This window comes from Panthera onca, chromosome B3 (genome assembly GCF_046562875.1).
Source record: "Panthera onca isolate mPanOnc1 chromosome B3, mPanOnc1 haplotype 2, whole genome shotgun sequence".
NCBI classification, from domain to species: domain Eukaryota; kingdom Metazoa; phylum Chordata; class Mammalia; order Carnivora; family Felidae; genus Panthera; species Panthera onca.
The window spans coordinates 41,218,825-41,235,539 of NC_138344.1; the positions used below are offsets into that span (position 1 = coordinate 41,218,825).

Below are 16,715 nucleotides of genomic sequence, written 5' to 3' on the forward strand. Positions count from 1 at the left end.
AAATAAGTGGGGCTGTTTGGTAGAATCAAATAAAGTTAAGTCATGTCTAGAACAGTTGTTGAGTAATCCTCAGCCTGCTTTTACTTTTAGTGGGAGTAAAACTTTAAAATAACCCTCAAATTTGTATAGTGTTGGTATAATTTCTTTTCAGATTACTTATTCACTCCAAAACTTCTTAAAATACCTGTACCCTCAGAGTATCATTTGTGACCCATAAATCTATTTTTGTGTGGTTTTGCCATCCTGAAGTTGAGAGATGGGGGTGGATATGGATGTTGGAGTAAATGTTCTGTGTATCAGATGAATCCATGTGGAAAGTTAAGTAGAAGAGCTAAGGCTGAAGTGAGTAGGGTCCTTAAAATACTAGAATGAGGAATAATGGAATTTGGAGCTGTAGCCCAGGCTGTGATACTGTGTAGTCTGTCCTCCAGACCTCAGTAGTCACTGTGTGCTGCCCCTAGGCAGAGCTGTTTGGTGTTATTTCCTTCTTTTTCAGCCAAGCTGTATTAATACAGTCAATTGTTACTGTGCCCGGTTAACTTCACTGATGCATTTGCCTAGGTTCTCTTTTCTGAATTACTCAGAGTCTCACAGAATTGCTCTGCCACGGTTAGGGAGGGCCACAGAAGAGCGATCTCCTTTGATGGCTACCAGGATTCTCTTGTAAAGGAGGAAATGTGAGAAGGGAGGAGGTTGCCTTGGTTTAGTTACTTGCTTTTTTACCTTTATTATCATTATCATTATTATTCATGAAAAACTATATAGTGAAAATATACTACTAAATGCAGTGTGATCTGCTGGATTAGATCCTGAAGCAGAAAAGGGCATTAGTAGAAAAACCAAATATTAATTTCTTAGTTTTGATAAATGCACCATGCTTATGTGTTAACATTAGGGGAAGTTAAGTGAAGGATTTACAAGAATTCTTGTACTATCTCTTATAACTCTCTGTATATCTAAAATTATTTCAGAGTAAAAATCTTAAAGAACTGAACTTTTTCTTGTTTTGTTTTTATTTTTTAAAGTTTTATTTATAGTTGAATATACAGAGTAATATTAGTTTCAGGTGTAAAAGAACAGTAAACTTAAAAAATACAATTACAGATTTTCAGAATACAGCAGGTTAATTCTTTTGAAAGAGGACATGTGTGAGCCGGGGAGGGGCAGAGGGAGAGAGAAAAATCTTAAGCAGGCTCCACGGCCAGTGTGGAGCCTAATGCTGGGCTCAATCTCACGACCATGAGATCATCACCTGAGCCAAAATCAAGAATCAGACACTTAACGAATGGGCTGAGCCATCCAGGTGCCTGGTAGGTTAATTTATAATATTTGGTACAGACTCTTCAACTTAACATTCTTGTATTTCCTCTTAGCCTCATGTGGTTTGTGGTGATCAGCTTGTTCATAGCCCCTATATGCAATGTCTGGCTTCCCTCGCTGTGGGACTGCATTTGGATCAGCTGTTATGTAACCCTCCAGTGCCACCACACCACCAGAACTGCCTCCCTGACCCAGCATCCTGGAATCCAAATGAGTGGGCCTGGTTAGAATGTTTCTCAACCACCATAAAAGCTGCTGAAGCCCTGACCAACGGAGCACAATTTCCAGAATCTTTTACCGTTCCTGATCTAGAGCCTGTTCCAGAGGATGAGCTTACATTCCTAATGGTAAGCCTAAAATTAGCTGCTGTTATATGCAGCTGAGATTGTATCATGGATGTTTAGCAAGTAGCAGACCTTCAGGATTTCCTAGCTTGGATAGCTAGAAGCATGCCCTTAGATAAACTTAAAATGTTTTGCTTTCAGATAGTCATTTTCAGTCTTATGGCAGCCCTCTATGGTGACAAAGATTGTTTATAGGAGAACTGTGAAGCACCTGTAAACTTGTTGGCTTTCAACGACATAGTCCCATATTTTCTCACTTTTTCTCCATAGGTGCCACGTTTAGTACCTCGTTTATACATATTTTAGCATCTTTTCCTGGGTCATCTTGTGAGATTTATTCCACATAAAGACTCTGAATTATTTGACACTCTAATCATGTTTTAATCTCCATAAAGTAAGAATATAGAAGAGCATTCCAGTTGTTATTTCTTATTCTAATTGAGAGTGTCTAGATATAGAAACTGTGATGTAGATAAAATGCCTATGTAGATAGTGCAGGCCAGCACTTGATCTAACAATATATTTGCTTAATTAAGATTTGTACATACAGGGGGCACCTGGGTCAGTTAAGTCAGTTAAGCATCTGACTTTGGCTCAGGTCATGAACTCGTGGTTTGTGAGTTTGAGCCCTGCATCAGGCTCTGTGCTGATAGCTCACAGCCTGGAGCCTGCTTCGGATTCTGTGTCTCCCTCTCTCTCTCTGCCCCTCCCCTGCTCATGCTCTGTTTCTCTCTGTCGCTCAAAAATAAATAAATGTTAAAAAATGTATATATATTTGTACATACAAACATTTGAATACATAAATATACAGTATAAAACAGAAATACGAATTGAGGGAAATTATCGAAGTATAGGTCATTTATTTATAGATATAAAATATAATTTTAATTTAAGAAGAGTCCTGAGCCCATTTGCCCCAAATTTGTCATTTTGTAGATGAGGAAATTGAAGCCTGGAAAGATGAAGTGACCTGCTACTGCTGTACAGCTAGTTCATGGGGGTGGTGACTCTTGTACCTGTTGGTGCTCAGAAAACATAAATGGTTAACTTCGAATCACCATTGTATTAGTGATAGTGATAGTAGATAGCAAAATTGTTTATGATAAAGGAGAATATTAACATGCATAGTCAAATTTGGTGTGATTGTAAAACTGCTCTTAATTTCTTACAGTATTACTAAGTTCTTTTATGGAAAGAAGACGTAGTTAAGCAAAGATACATTTTGATTAAGCAAGATTCATCTTGGTGTTTATTGTGTCTTAACAGGATAACAGTAAATGGATTAATGGCATGGATGAACAAATTATGTCTTGGGCAACATCCAGACCTGAGGTCAGTAAAGATAACTAAATGGTGGTTCTCAGTAAATCTTCTGATTTTAAGTGTGTGTTTGTCACCTGATGTCTCTTAGAGGCTGGCACATATTTGAATGAATGAATGAATGAATGAATCTAATTTTGAGATGATTGTGGTTTTCCAGGACTGGCACTTGGGAGGTAAATGTGATGTCTACCTGTGGGGTGCTGGCAGGCATGGACAGCTTGCAGAAGCTGGAAGAAATGTTATGGTACCTGCAGCAGCTCCCTCATTCTCACAGGCCCAACAGGTAACTACTGGGTAAAGAAATGGAGAAGAAACTTGGGAACTAACAATTCTGATTCCCTTGCTGTTAAAAAAAATTTTACCATTGTGTAATCTGTGGTGAGGAATAACTGAACAAAGTCATGTATAGCCTCCAAATAGAAGATTTCTAGGGTTTTTGTTAATTTTCTAAGTTTTTCTTGCTTTCAAGTGCATCAGCATTAGACCTGCCTAGTACATATTTACAGAAGTTAACATGCTCCTAATTATTGATTCTGTTTGAGGGCCGTTAACTTACAGGGATTTTTAGCTAGATTTCTTTAACACCCCTCCCCTCTTCTAATAATTGTGGTACTATATTCCCAAACCCTTTCTCAAGCCACTGCTTTCTTACCCATTCTTCTCTACCTTAGTGAGTCCCAGGATGCGTTACTCTTTCTTGTGTATATCTCCTCAGGCTTCTGCTTCTTGATGATCTCTAGCCAGTCTTTAATATTTCCCCATCATCCTTTCCGCTGTCTGTTTTGTTAACATTATTATTTTAACACCGCACAGCTGGCTGAAATTCCTGTAGATCACATAGTTCTAAATGATTTTAAATAGTCCGATGAGCCTCCTACATCTCTTTAAGTAAGCAGTTTTATAACAATCAAGGGCTTGTAGGAACCCCATACTTATTTCAAGTCATCCCCTTTAGTGAAAGGATAAAATAATTAATAAAGGCATCCTAAGTATATGTAGAATCATTTTAAGTGTTAAGGCTGTATAATGAAGGATAATATAGTTCCGTGTTTCTTTACTAGGTCATATGTGGTCAGAATTGTACCTTTGTCATCCAGGCCAATGGCACAGTGTTGGCTTGTGGGGAAGGAAGTTATGGCAGATTGGGGCAAGGAAATTCAGATGACCTTCATGTGCTGACAGTTATTTCAGCCTTACAAGGTAAAATTATTCTCAATTAAAAGCTGGTCAGAAAATATGGACTAACCATAGGAATGTTTGCTTATGTTGGAACTCATCTCAAACCTTTGCTGGATAAAGTCATAATAGGATTTTCACTTATTTAGATTCTCATTTAGGATGTACAGCCTGATTTCCATATTTTAAGCTGTTATTTTGCAAGCTGTTTTTCATGGCAGTGCTAGAATTCAATGATATAAATAACTATTTTAAAACCCATAAAGATTGTTGTAAACAAATTCTTGTAAAATTACAAAACTGAAATTAGGCAACTATTAATAGCAATAATCATGCATGTGTTTCCTTAAGAGTAAAAATCAGTTTCTATGGATATGTGCAAATGTACGAAAGACTTTTATAGAGTTCTCAGAGTGCTGTCAAAGACTGTCAGAGTTCTCTGACTTGGAAAAAGTATATCCCTGGAGAAACCACTGCAGGAGCCCCTGGCTTGTTCCTTAAGTCAACTTTTACTGACTCCAAAGCCTACAAGAGAGCAAAGAGGGTTTTTGTATTAAAAGCATACAAGTAATAATGAGTTGAGAACCAATTCCGAAACAGTTCTAAGTTTTCTTCCTTGAGATCTAAGTGTGAAGAGCACAGCAGTGGGGACGGGAAGGTGGGACTCCTGGCCAGAACTACCACGTCCTGCCTCTAGGACCTTGCACAAGCTATACTAGACCTCTTTGTGACTTGGTTTACCCATTTGTAAAAGTGGTGATGATAATATCTGCCTTGTAGGTTTTATGTGAAAATAGAGAAGAGATAATCCAGGTAAAGCATTTATAGGAGTGGCTAGAACATAGTCCTTAATGACTAACTGTTTCCGTCATCCTCCTCTCCTTCCTGGTCATCATTATTTTATGGAACTGCTCTCAGTTTACTAAGTTATGGCTACAAATGTGATTTAAAATTAAAGACATTGTTTTTATTACTGTAGTGCAGTTTTGGTGTTTTTCCATTCTAAGAGTATTCTGTAGCAGCTGCAACTAAAGAATTTTAACATCCAGTGATTCTTGTTGGGTTTCTTTCTGCTCTGTTCAGGATTTGTGGTGACCCAGCTGGTGACATCTTGTGGTTCTGATGGTCACTCAATGGCCCTGACTGAAAGTGGTGAGGTCTTTAGCTGGGGAGATGGCGATTATGGCAAACTCGGCCACGGGAACAGCGACAGGCAGCGGCGCCCCAGGCAGATCGAGGCCTTACAAGGAGAAGAAGTGGTGCAGGTCAGGCAGGACATGGATAAGTTTGCCTTTGAATGAAAATATACTAGTTGTTGAATAGGGTTCTCAAATTCATGTAACAGGAGATAATGGTAAAAATACATTATACAATCATTACAAGAGATCCACTGTTTCTGGTTGTTCATTCTTGACTTTGTCAGAAGTTTGAATGGGCTTTGGTGTTAGAATGGAGTCCTTTCTCCTGAACCAGCTGGTTGGCCCAGGCTGGGGTACTCCAGGTCCTTGGAAGAAAAACAGTGGGGTTTAGCTTCTGCCGCATAGTTCTGGACACAGTATTAGTTTGAATGAAAAGCTTTCCATTTATCATTATTGTTACCAAGGCTGAGTTGTACACATATTCTGGAAAGTCAGTTAGTGATTAATGTAAAATTGCCTAGCACTTTAGTGTTCACAAAGCATTTCCACATTTACTATTACACGTGGTCTTAGGTCATCTGTACACAGCTACAGGATAGCAACAGTTCTTCCAACATAGTCTCTTCAGCTTGGTCTTCCTGAGGATGATGAGGCGATAAGATTTGAAGGAGCAGGAGGGCCACTTGGGCAGGTCGGACATACTGGTCTTGAAGACCCAGAGTTGTCAGTGAAGTTTATTACTATATTATTACCCGAAAATGACAGAGTTCTTTATTTCTTAGTATACTCTCTTCTTAATTTTTTTTTTTTCTTCTTGGTTCTGTCTGTAGATGTCTTGTGGCTTCAAGCACTCAGCAGTGGTAACTTCAGATGGCAAACTGTTCACTTTTGGGAATGGTGACTACGGTCGTCTGGGTCTTGGAAACACCTCTAACAAAAAACTACCAGAGAGAGTGACTGCACTGGAGGGATATCAGATTGGACAGGCAAGGAATAAATCCATAATATGTTTCATGGTCGTAGATTCGTATTTCCTCTGTGTGCACTGAGACTCTGTTCTTTCAGGAAGACTAGAATCGCCAGTTCTACTTAACCTCATGTACATTTTGTTTGGCGTACTTGATCATTTGTCATGATTTTTTTTCCCAATGTGAAAATTAACATTTTAAGGCAAACAATGTGACCAACATATAGAAGCCTTAATTCAGGATATGAATGTTTTAAAAACCCCTCTGTAGTACAACTTGATATAAAACCTTTAAACAATACAGATTTTTGTCATTGCTGTCTGCTAGTTTTGAAGTAGATGGCTGAAGTGCAGCATCATGGGTAGCTACTGCTCTTAAGCAATATTGTCCCTGTCCTGTATACATTGAGACTATCTCTGAACAAGGAGATATTTTTATCTTTTCCTGTATCATTCCTCAGACGTATAAATGTTTTTAGTCATATGTACTTTTTCCTCTTTTATGCTCTCTGATTCTGAGTTAGCCACAGGTATTTAAAGGATTTTGCCTTGAAAGAAAAAGTTATTTTTTTCTTTGTGGACATTAGGAATTTTTTCTTACACATTTTGGTTAACATATGCAGAAAGTCCTGAAATTAATAAAAATACAAATATATATAGCCGAAGTCTCAGAAGCGGGTATGTGGTTTAGGTGCTATGCGTTTATCTTACTGAGTACCCTGTTATTTCTCCAGGTGGCTTGTGGTTTAAACCACACTTTGGCAGTATCAGCAGATGGCTCCATGGTGTGGGCTTTTGGAGACGGGGACTATGGAAAACTAGGCTTAGGAAATTCCACTGCAAAATCTTCCCCTCAGGTCAGTATTGTCTTTGTGTCAGTGCCTCTTTTTACTTGGAAAATCATTTACCTTTAACATTTTAGTAAATTCATAATGAAATTTGGAAACTTCTATTACTTACTCTTAAATGTCCAGCATTTTGGATCTTGGTTTTAAATAAGCCATTAATTGCTAAAATGAATGTAAAAATTCTGCATGGAGAAGCCTGTGTCTCCATACACAGGCCAAACAATATAGGACTATCTCCCTTGTAGAGAAGAAATAGTTATAAACATGTCTCCAAGGTGTCTTATGGAGGGAACCATGAACAATCTTTTGTAACCTTATGCTTGCAGCTGCCATTTTAGCTTATTATTATCACTGAATTATAGAGGTATATGCCTCCTTTTAAAAAATAATAAAAAGGAAATGCAGAAAATAATAAATTAGAAGCTAATATGTTACAGGTTTCTTGGCTCTGCAGAAGACCTTCTGTGCAATTCTTTTAGTGGGTTTTCCTAACACGTTTAACAAGCAGCATGATTTACGAATATTTAATATGTAACTTCAACTCCAGATGCCCTATCATATATAGTCTGTAACATCTTGATATCTAGACTGCTGAATATTCCGCTAGGGATGTGGAAAGCCAGGAAACCATCTCTGGGGTGCATATAAAGCAGTTATTGTCACCTCTGAAAATAGAAAAAGCCTAACTGGGAGCAGCCCGTGGACATGGTCTTGCAGTATTATTTAAAAGGCCACAGGATTCTCTTTGGTCTCTGTTGCCTAGAGAAATGCTTTCACTCACCTGGGGTCCTAGGGATTTTAGTCAAATGCCCCTGTCCCCAACACTCCCTCCCACAGATTCAATTTAGGAGTGTGAATTTGGGTGGAGACAGGTAGGTGACAATTAGTATTTTTATTAGTAGACAATGCTTGTTTATACAGGCCAGTAGGCAAATTCAAAAGTGTTCTTATTTTCTTTTTAAAGTATGTGCTTTACGCTTATGTTTTTCAGAAAGTTGATGTCCTTTGTGGAATTGGAATAAAAAAGGTTGCTTGTGGAACTCAGTTTTCTGTTGCATTAACCAAAGATGGTCATGTGTATACCTTTGGTCAAGGTGAGGCATTTTCCAGGCAATACTTTACTTGTCTTGTGTACACATGTATTACAGAAACATTTGCCTTCCAGTTTTACAGAAAGTGCTCTAAATTGAGTTGTGTTTTGTTCTGGGTGATGAATGGCCACTGTGACCTTCACTCACTAGCTACATTTCTGCTCCTTTTTCATGAAATTTGTCATAAGGACAAACTCTTCTCCCCATTGATAGTCTGTCATACCAGAGCCTTTGATCCTGCTAGAAGAGTTCCTGCCAAAGCCTTTCCCATCCTCCTTTGTTCTCCCTCCACTGTTCTGCCATAAACACTTCTTGACCAACAGAGCTCCTCTGGATCCTGTCTGATTCCCCAGCCCTCTCAGGGACTGGGGATTCAGGTCTTAGGAATTCACAGGCATTCAGGGTTCAGATCTTGAGTGGTTCGTAGTCGAGTCATCCACTGTGGGATTCCCTGGCAGTATATTCACCTTCTTAAATCGAACTTCTTAGCAAGTTGTAGTGACTGAGGAAGGTGTAAGGCAAATGTGAGGAAGAGGAAGAGGAAGGAATAAGTCGTGAATGAGGTTTCTAGTCTTGGAAGAACTCTAATGCCACTAACTGAGGACAGGAAGCTGGTTTGGAAGTAGGTAAGAACTTAGTTAAGGTCATACTGAATTGGAGCCATATACTCTAGGTATATGTATGGAGATGTCTAGCAAGTTATTGGGGATTTGGATCTGGAACTCCACAGAGAAATTGGATATGGAGATGTAGGTTTGCATAATGCACAATAATAGTACTTAGAACCATGTTAACAGGCTCAGGAAGCCCACGGAGAGTATACAATAAAAAGACTTGGATAGAAGTCTAGGGCAGGTGAGCACAGAAAGAGGACTGGGGAGAGTTGGCTTTGAAAGGGGTGAAAGAGAGGTTGCCAGTGAGCCAGGGTAGTGAGAAGTCTCTGCAGGGTGGGAGGGGGCTGAGGCCAGGTCATCAGAAGGTTATGTGGAGCTCCAGGGGCTGGAGCCTGAGAAGAGGCTGCTGAGAAGAGGCAGTTAGGAGCTGCTCATGGCTTTTGACAGTACAGTCTCAATGTAGTGGTGAGAGTGGAAGGTAGGCTGCAAGAGGTGGCCAAACCAAACAGTTCTAGAGGCCATGGGGTAACAGGGGCTGGCCTGCACTTTCTAGAAGTTTGGCAGCAGAGGGAAAGCGAGAAGTTGGCTGGAAGTTTGAGGACAAGGCAAGTTGAGCAACGTCTTTTCTTAGAGTACAAGAACTGTAGGGCCTTTCTTAACTACCTGCCAATCCTCTCAAATAGGAGGATACTGGAGGTGCCTCTTGGTTTGAAATAAGCTGCTAATTTTAGATTTATTTATTTTATGAATAAGGAGTCTGTGACATTTTGCAAAGAAACAGTTTCAAACTTCATCCGCTCAGAATCCAGTATACCTTACCAGAATAGCAGCTTTGGCTCTAAAGAGTTCTATATGTCATCGCCATTCCACCAGAAAAGTTAGAGAACTCATTAGAAAACATAAAGGACTGTTGTGTGCCATCTATAACTTTCCTCTATTTCTTCAGATCGCTTGATAGGCTTGCCAGAGGGGCGTGCTCGCAATCATAACCGACCACAGCAGATCCCTGTGCTGGCTGGAGTGGTCATCGAAGATGTGGCGGTTGGAGCTGAGCACACTCTTGCTTTGGCATCAACTGGAGATGTGTATGCCTGGGGGAGCAATTCAGAAGGGCAGGTAAATATTTATCTTGCTTGCCTCATATTCTAGAAATCTGACAGTGTTCCTCGTTTGGTAAAGGGATAAGCTAGGAAACTCATAAGATCTACCACGATGCCTCACACATATCTCTTTGACACGGACTGAATTATTTGTGAGTCCAGTTGTGTGTGTCTCTCTTGATTGTGGCCAAGTAGGCATTACACCATGGTTTAAAAAAAAAATCTGATGGTATAGCAAAGCAGTTAAGGGAATTAACTGAGTATGTGTGTGTATCTACACTCATTAAGTACCTGGCACATAGTAAGCAGCACTTTAGGGGTATTTGCTATTGGCATCATCATGATTTTTACTATGGTAATGGGTGAGATTAGGTCCTAGGAGCATCAGTTAATCTGGAAAATGGAAAGAATGAACCCATACTTTTATGTTTAATAATATGACATAGTACTGTACATAGTATGGTATCCATAGTATATTTGTGTTTCTGCAGGAAGTCTTGTCATTCTTGTTCTACAGAGGAATAAACTGAGCCTCTAAGAGCTTGAGAAAAGATTCAAGAAGTTGACGTATTCAGCCTACCTTATATATGGAGGAGACACAGATTTGGGTGGGAGATGTCTAGGATGCCTGCTGCTACAGTGGCTTTCAACCCTGTGTGCAGAGCCACATTCCCTTCCTCCGTAAATCCTCTCTGGGTCTGTCTGCCCGTAGAGCCAGAGGCCCTCAAGTTCAAGGTCTCCATTGTTCATGGGTGACTCTGTGGTCACCTCATCACTATGTTAACAGATGAGGAAGCGGCTCATCATTGTGGTTTGCATGCACAGTGTCTTAATGAGAAGAGAGTTGATGCTGAAGACATCTTAGGGAGGTCACTGGCAGGGTCTTGACATGATTCTCTCTAATGATGTCAAGGTGCTTAGCTGCTTAAACACTGGGTGTCCAGTCACACCCTAGGAACAGAGACCTGGAGATGAGAATCTGCTTCTGTGTACGTTTTTATAGCTGTTTATTTATTGTTACCCAGGCATCCCATCTTAAAAGGAAATCAGTGTGTTTTAAATAAAAGCTGTGTAGATCATTCTGTTATTTTTTTAAACTTTTCATGAATTAATTTCCTCTCTAGAAGTGGAATCCAAGGATGTGTTCAGTCATTAAGACTCACTGCTAGATTTGGAATAGCCTTGTTGCAGCTTGGTTTTTAGGAGACAGTCTGAGCTGTGAGGACTATTCTGATCGAGAAAATCAGAATTAACTTCATTTTTTTGATGTTGGTTAGTACAGATATTTATTTGTATCTGCTACCACCTAAGGCACATCTCATCATCTTGACTTCCTTTCTTCCTCTTTGTAATTGGCTCTGTATTTTTGTAATTTATTTCCAGCTTGGCTTAGGCCACACCAACCATGTTCGAGAACCAACCCTGGTAACAGTCCTGCAAGGGAAAAATGTCCGGCAGATCTCAGCTGGCCGCTGCCACAGTGCTGCATGGACAGCGCCACCTGTCCCGCCAAGAGCACCCGGTGAGGGATGAACTACCCTTCTCCTGCAGCTTCTCTTTCAGCCCACCTGCTCTGTCTGCTTGCCATTTTCAGACTGCATCGAGGCATCATTCTGAAACCGCCAGGCCTCCCCACCCAGCCAAAGCAGTCTTTGTGCTGCCAGCACTGTAAATGCTTTGATAGCAGGTGATTCTCCTGCAGACCTCACACAAAGCACTCCCTCTCTGCACCCCGCCAAAGAAAAAAACCTGTCACTTAGGCAAAAATGTACAATTTTAGAGCAGCAACTAAGTGTTTTTTCATATTTATATGAAAGAAGTGACGAATCACAGCTTTCTAAGGCTTGCTGTTAGGAATAAAGATTAAAAGGTCTGAGACCGTCTGTCAAATTCTTCACACCCCCACCCCCCAAGTTAACCATTTGAAACATGATGTCTGTGCACTGACACAGAAAAAAAAAAAAATGTTGCCATTTTACTCCAGCATGTAGTAGGACCGATAGGCAGTTTTCTACCTTTTTGTTTATTATTAAATCCTTATAGAGCTACAAAAACATATTAAGAAAATGTGTATTTGTGTACTTAACATCCTAGCAAGTACTGTCCAGATTGGGTCCATCTTCCATTCCCTGCAAATGTGGGGCATTTATCATTCTTAAGCATTTTTTTGATATTGGGGCTGTTTCTCTTCCAGGCCCTTAAGCCCGTTATTTCTACCATTCTCTGGTTTCTAAGAGACTAGAGTTTCCCTAAAGCAACCTTGTACCTGGGAACTCAGTATCCTCTTCCCTTTTTGCTGACCTCTACTTCTAAGCCATAGGTCCCTGGGGAAGACTCACCATAGAGAATTTTTTCTTCTAGATAGGTATCCTTAGAGAGCAAATGAGGACTGCCAAGTAGAGGCCAAACAAGCAGGAGATGGTTTCTGATTAACAGAATCCGGAATGAGCAGTGCTGTGCACACACTGACAATTCCACGTATTCAGGGTCCTCTTCATCTTCGAGAGAGATTTCACTTGCACTTCAGGAGAGAGGCTATGCAGTGTGGTGGTTAAAAGTCCAGACTCTGGAGCCACATTGCCTGGGTTGAATCCTAGCTTCTCCACTTACAAGCTGAATGAATGATCTTCAGACCCAGTTTCCTTGTCTGTAAAATGAGGATAAAAATAGCCCCTATTGTAAAGGGCTATAGGATTAAACAATTTGTGTGAAACTCTTAGAATAGTGCCCAGCACATAGAAGTACTCAATGTTAGCTTTTACTAATAATAGTCATAAAATTAACTAGAATAAAAATAAGCTGGGAACTGAGCTGTACAAATCTTTATTTACACAAAACTCAAATAAGTAGGGTGTTGTATGTTTACTCTTTTATGCATTTTTAATAAGAGGTTCACCATGAATGTGGTCCTTACAGCCCTTGCTTCTGCAGAGCTCTTATTCCTCAGTACAAAGCCTTCATAAACCATGCACCCATAGCTTTCCTTCTGTCATGGTCACTTTCTCTCAGATCCCTAGTGAGCGTGGGAAGTGACTGCTGAGTTGCCCATTTCCGTTTTCCAGAATTGCCTACCTAGTCCTGGCTTACATCTTGTGTTTTATGAAGATGGCAGTTATTGAATATGAAAGGAAGAATTTGGGGTGTTTTTGTTTTCTTGTGAAGGAACTGTTTAGGCCCCATAGTTAAATGGAAAACTAAATTAAATTAAAAGTTTCCATAATGATAAATAAAAAAGATGCTTTAAAAACCAACACGCATGCCTCAAGAAATAAAGGTGAATTGATGGAGAGAGGAACTGATAAATATGTGATATGGCAAATATAGACAATAATTAGGGAACTTAGGTGGTAGGAATGGGTGTTCATTGTACACTTATCTCACGTTCTCTGTGTGTTTGAAAATTTTCCAAATACTCAAAATGAAAGCAGTGCATTTTCCTTTGTAAGTGTCCATTTGCTCTCTGGGCAGGTGTGTCGGTACCTCTGCAGCTGGGCCTGCCCGATGCGGTCCCCCCCCAGTATGGGGCGCTGAGGGAGGTGAGCATTCACACTGCGAGGGCCAGGCTCCGGCTGCTCTACCATTTCTCTGACCTCATGTACTCATCCTGGAGGCTACTGAACCTCAGCCCCAACAACCAGGTAACATGTTGGCTTGGGAAGCACTGCTCTCCAGGTCCCAGGAAAATACTTTTTACTCTCAGCTCCCAAAAGATGTAGAAAAGGCAATAGTTCTGTTTCCATTTTGTTGCTGGTTTAGCGATAGTCCAGATACTGATAACTGTGTTGCTAGACACAATGCTTTGGTTTGTCCATAGCTCAAGGAAGTATGAATGCTAAGCATGTATTTTCTGTAAAGTCCAATATGTGATGTGATTTTTAAAACTTAAGCACACACAGATGTTAGCACCACAGTCTAAGTGGTTCTGTAATGAATCTGAGACACTGGGGAGACTTCCTTATCTCCTTACAAATGAGCATTCTGGGTCCTGTGGGGGAGATAAAGTAAATTTGGCTGGTTTGACTGCCTGTGTAGGATAGTCAGTAATTTAGGAAGAAAGCAAGCTGGTTATGTTTGTTTGTTTGCGTTAATGTATAGACATGCCTGCCAAAATGTGTCACAGTTTGTAAAACTGTTAGTCAGAAATCTTTGGGTAGCTAGTCATGGGGCATATGAGAGATTTGACAGATCATTGTTAGAAATAGGTGATCAGCCAGGCAACAGAATACTGGGCAGCACTAAAGAAAATGTTAGAAAACTGTTTGTAATTCATGGGAGAAATGTTGATGATAAAAAGTTAAGTGAGAAAAACAAAAAATTGTATAAACAGTATGTTCTCAACAATGCAAAAAATGCACACACGGAAGGAAACTGGAAGGAAATAGATGAGAGTGATAATGTAGATTATGGATGACTCATTTGTGTGCGTGTGTGTGTGTGTCCTTTTCTGTATTTTCCAAGTTTTAAAAAATGATAATCATGTATTTTATCAGAAAAAAGTATTTGTAAAAAGTTAATACTACTATCCAGGTTTATACTTTTTTTTAATGTTTGTTTTTTTTGAGAGAGAGCGCGTGCGTGTGTGTGTGTGTGTGTGTGTGTGCTCAAGCCGGGGAGGGGCAGAGAGAGTGGGGACAGAGGATCCGAAGTGGGCTCTGCTCTGACAGCAGCAAGCCTGATTTGGGGCTTGAACTCACAAACCATGAGATCGTGACCTGAGCAGAAGTCGGATGCTTAGCTGACCGAGCCACCCAGATGTCCCCAGGTTTATGCTTTTAATTCATGAAGAATTATGTTCTAAAAGTGAGAGGTGTTATTTCTTTTGAGCCTTAGAGTGTTCCATTTCTGAGTAGCTTACTTTCTGTTACAGAACAGTACATCTCATTATAATGCTGGAACATGGGGCATTGTACAGGGACAGCTTCGGCCTTTGTTAGCTCCAAGGGTCTACACCCTGCCAATGGTGCGCTCCATAGGGAAAACCATGGTTCAAGGCAAAAACTATGGACCTCAAATTACTGTGAAGAGGATATCAACCAGGTTAGCATATGTGTGTATGTTTCACTGTCTAGCATTTTTTTAGATGAATCTTATTACTAACTAATCTCTGTGACCTTCAGCTTCTTCACTTGTAAACTAGGATAGTGGCAGTGCTTCCCTTAGTGCCCAGTGTGGTTATAGTGGGCCTAGCACACTGTTTGACTGTTGTTAGGCTGGATTGTTCATTCACTGATGGGAAGATACCTTCAAGGGACCTTTGTGGTGGTTTGGGAAAATTAGTGAGAGTTGTTTTTCATTCTGTTTTCCCTTTCTTTTAAAGAGGACGGAAGTGTAAGCCCATCTTTGTCCAGATAGCAAGACAAGTAGTTAAGCTGAATGCATCAGACCTCCGTCTGCCCTCACGAGCGTGGAAGGTTAAGCTGGTTGGTGAAGGGGCGGATGATGCTGGGGGAGTGTTTGATGACACGATCACAGAGATGTGCCAGGTATATTCATGCAGTGTCCCTTGCTGAGTCATGTGCTCAAGTGGTGGCTGTTTTTTACTGTTTCCAGTGACTGCTCTGACATGTTTTTGTAAATGTAGCAAGGATGCATTTGTGAGCCTTATAAAAATCACGCTGTTAATGATGTATAGGTGAATTATAGCTAGGGTTTGTGAAATAATGTGTGAAGATACCTGTCAGTGCTTAACCATCTACCAATGACTCACAGTCTGTGGTGCTCTAATACTGGCAGGGGAAACAATGATGACACATACTTACATTTATGTAATAGACAAATCCAGGACCACCCGTGTGCTCCGATTAATTCTGGTGCTTTTAGAAGGAAGTGAACTGCCAGGTTCTAGCGGAATTAGAAAAACAAATACTAAGAGTTTGGACTGGTTCTTATTTTGAGATCTGCAGTGACAACTTTGCTTCCAGATCCACTCGACCCTTCCTGCTTTGCTTAGTAGCAGGATTTTTCTAATCAGTCCTATGACTGAAATAACTTCTGGCTCTCCTTTGTTGGGTATATTCGAATAGACCTATACCCTGCTCACAGATACCCCAACTCCTGCCCTGGATTGACTTTGTTACTTCCGCATACTACAGGATATTTTCTACATGGGGAAGGTTTCTAGTTTCATTTTAAATTAAAGCCACAAAAATTATAGAGTTGCCTGGTTGTCACATAACTATAAATTCCTCAAAATATTCTCTTTTCAGTATGATCTTTAGTTTGTTCTCTTGATGCATTTGATTGTCATTTTTCAAAAACCTGTTCTTTCTTTTACAGGAACTTGAAACTGGTATTGTTGACCTTCTTATACCCTCTCCCAATGCTACTGCAGAAGTGGGCTACAATAGGGATAGGTAAGGCAGTCAGCAAGTGTTTGTTGACTATCTACAGTAATAATGATAATAATAATGATAGTTCATTTATTGAGTGCTGACTGTGTGCCAGGCACTGTTCTCAGTGCTTTACATATGTTATCCCACTGAATCCTCATTAGAACCCAAAGGAGTAGGAACTGTTATTATTACCATTTTACAGGTCAGGAAACTGGGGCACTTCCGTCATGACTTTGTTATAGGACCAATTCAAATATCATACAGAGGGGAGAGGAAACTCAGACTTGATAATGAAACCTGACTTATTTTGTGTTTCTGAAGGCCCATATGGCCTCCACTCAAGGAATTTGCTGCATCACAATTCATCAGAAAGATTAGCTATGCTATTAAGTCACAGCACTTAGTCTTAGCAATTATCTGTATTGCCAAATTTTGAATTTTGAATCCTGCTGCATGGACTT

At 40.2% G+C, this 16,715-nt stretch overlaps 1 protein-coding gene across 11 annotated transcripts in view; it reads left to right on the top strand.

The window, feature by feature from the left end:
- HERC1 (HECT and RLD domain containing E3 ubiquitin protein ligase family member 1) overlaps positions 1 to 16,715 on the top strand; it is a 186,741-nt gene that overhangs the window by 162,356 nt on the left and 7,670 nt on the right. For all 11 annotated transcript variants that reach the window (XM_081795857.1, XM_081795865.1, XM_081795861.1 and 8 more), the window contains exons 61-74: positions 1,374 to 1,667; positions 2,931 to 2,996; positions 3,145 to 3,270; positions 4,049 to 4,187; positions 5,247 to 5,428; positions 6,133 to 6,288; positions 7,004 to 7,126; positions 8,109 to 8,211; positions 9,769 to 9,938; positions 11,306 to 11,444; positions 13,391 to 13,560; positions 14,790 to 14,959; positions 15,240 to 15,405; positions 16,199 to 16,275. In XM_081795857.1, the coding sequence (XP_081651983.1) occupies positions 1,374 to 1,667; positions 2,931 to 2,996; positions 3,145 to 3,270; positions 4,049 to 4,187; positions 5,247 to 5,428; positions 6,133 to 6,288; positions 7,004 to 7,126; positions 8,109 to 8,211; positions 9,769 to 9,938; positions 11,306 to 11,444; positions 13,391 to 13,560; positions 14,790 to 14,959; positions 15,240 to 15,405; positions 16,199 to 16,275 (2,081 nt within the window). The remainder of the gene's footprint in view (positions 1 to 1,373; positions 1,668 to 2,930; positions 2,997 to 3,144; positions 3,271 to 4,048; positions 4,188 to 5,246; positions 5,429 to 6,132; positions 6,289 to 7,003; positions 7,127 to 8,108; positions 8,212 to 9,768; positions 9,939 to 11,305; positions 11,445 to 13,390; positions 13,561 to 14,789; positions 14,960 to 15,239; positions 15,406 to 16,198; positions 16,276 to 16,715) is intronic.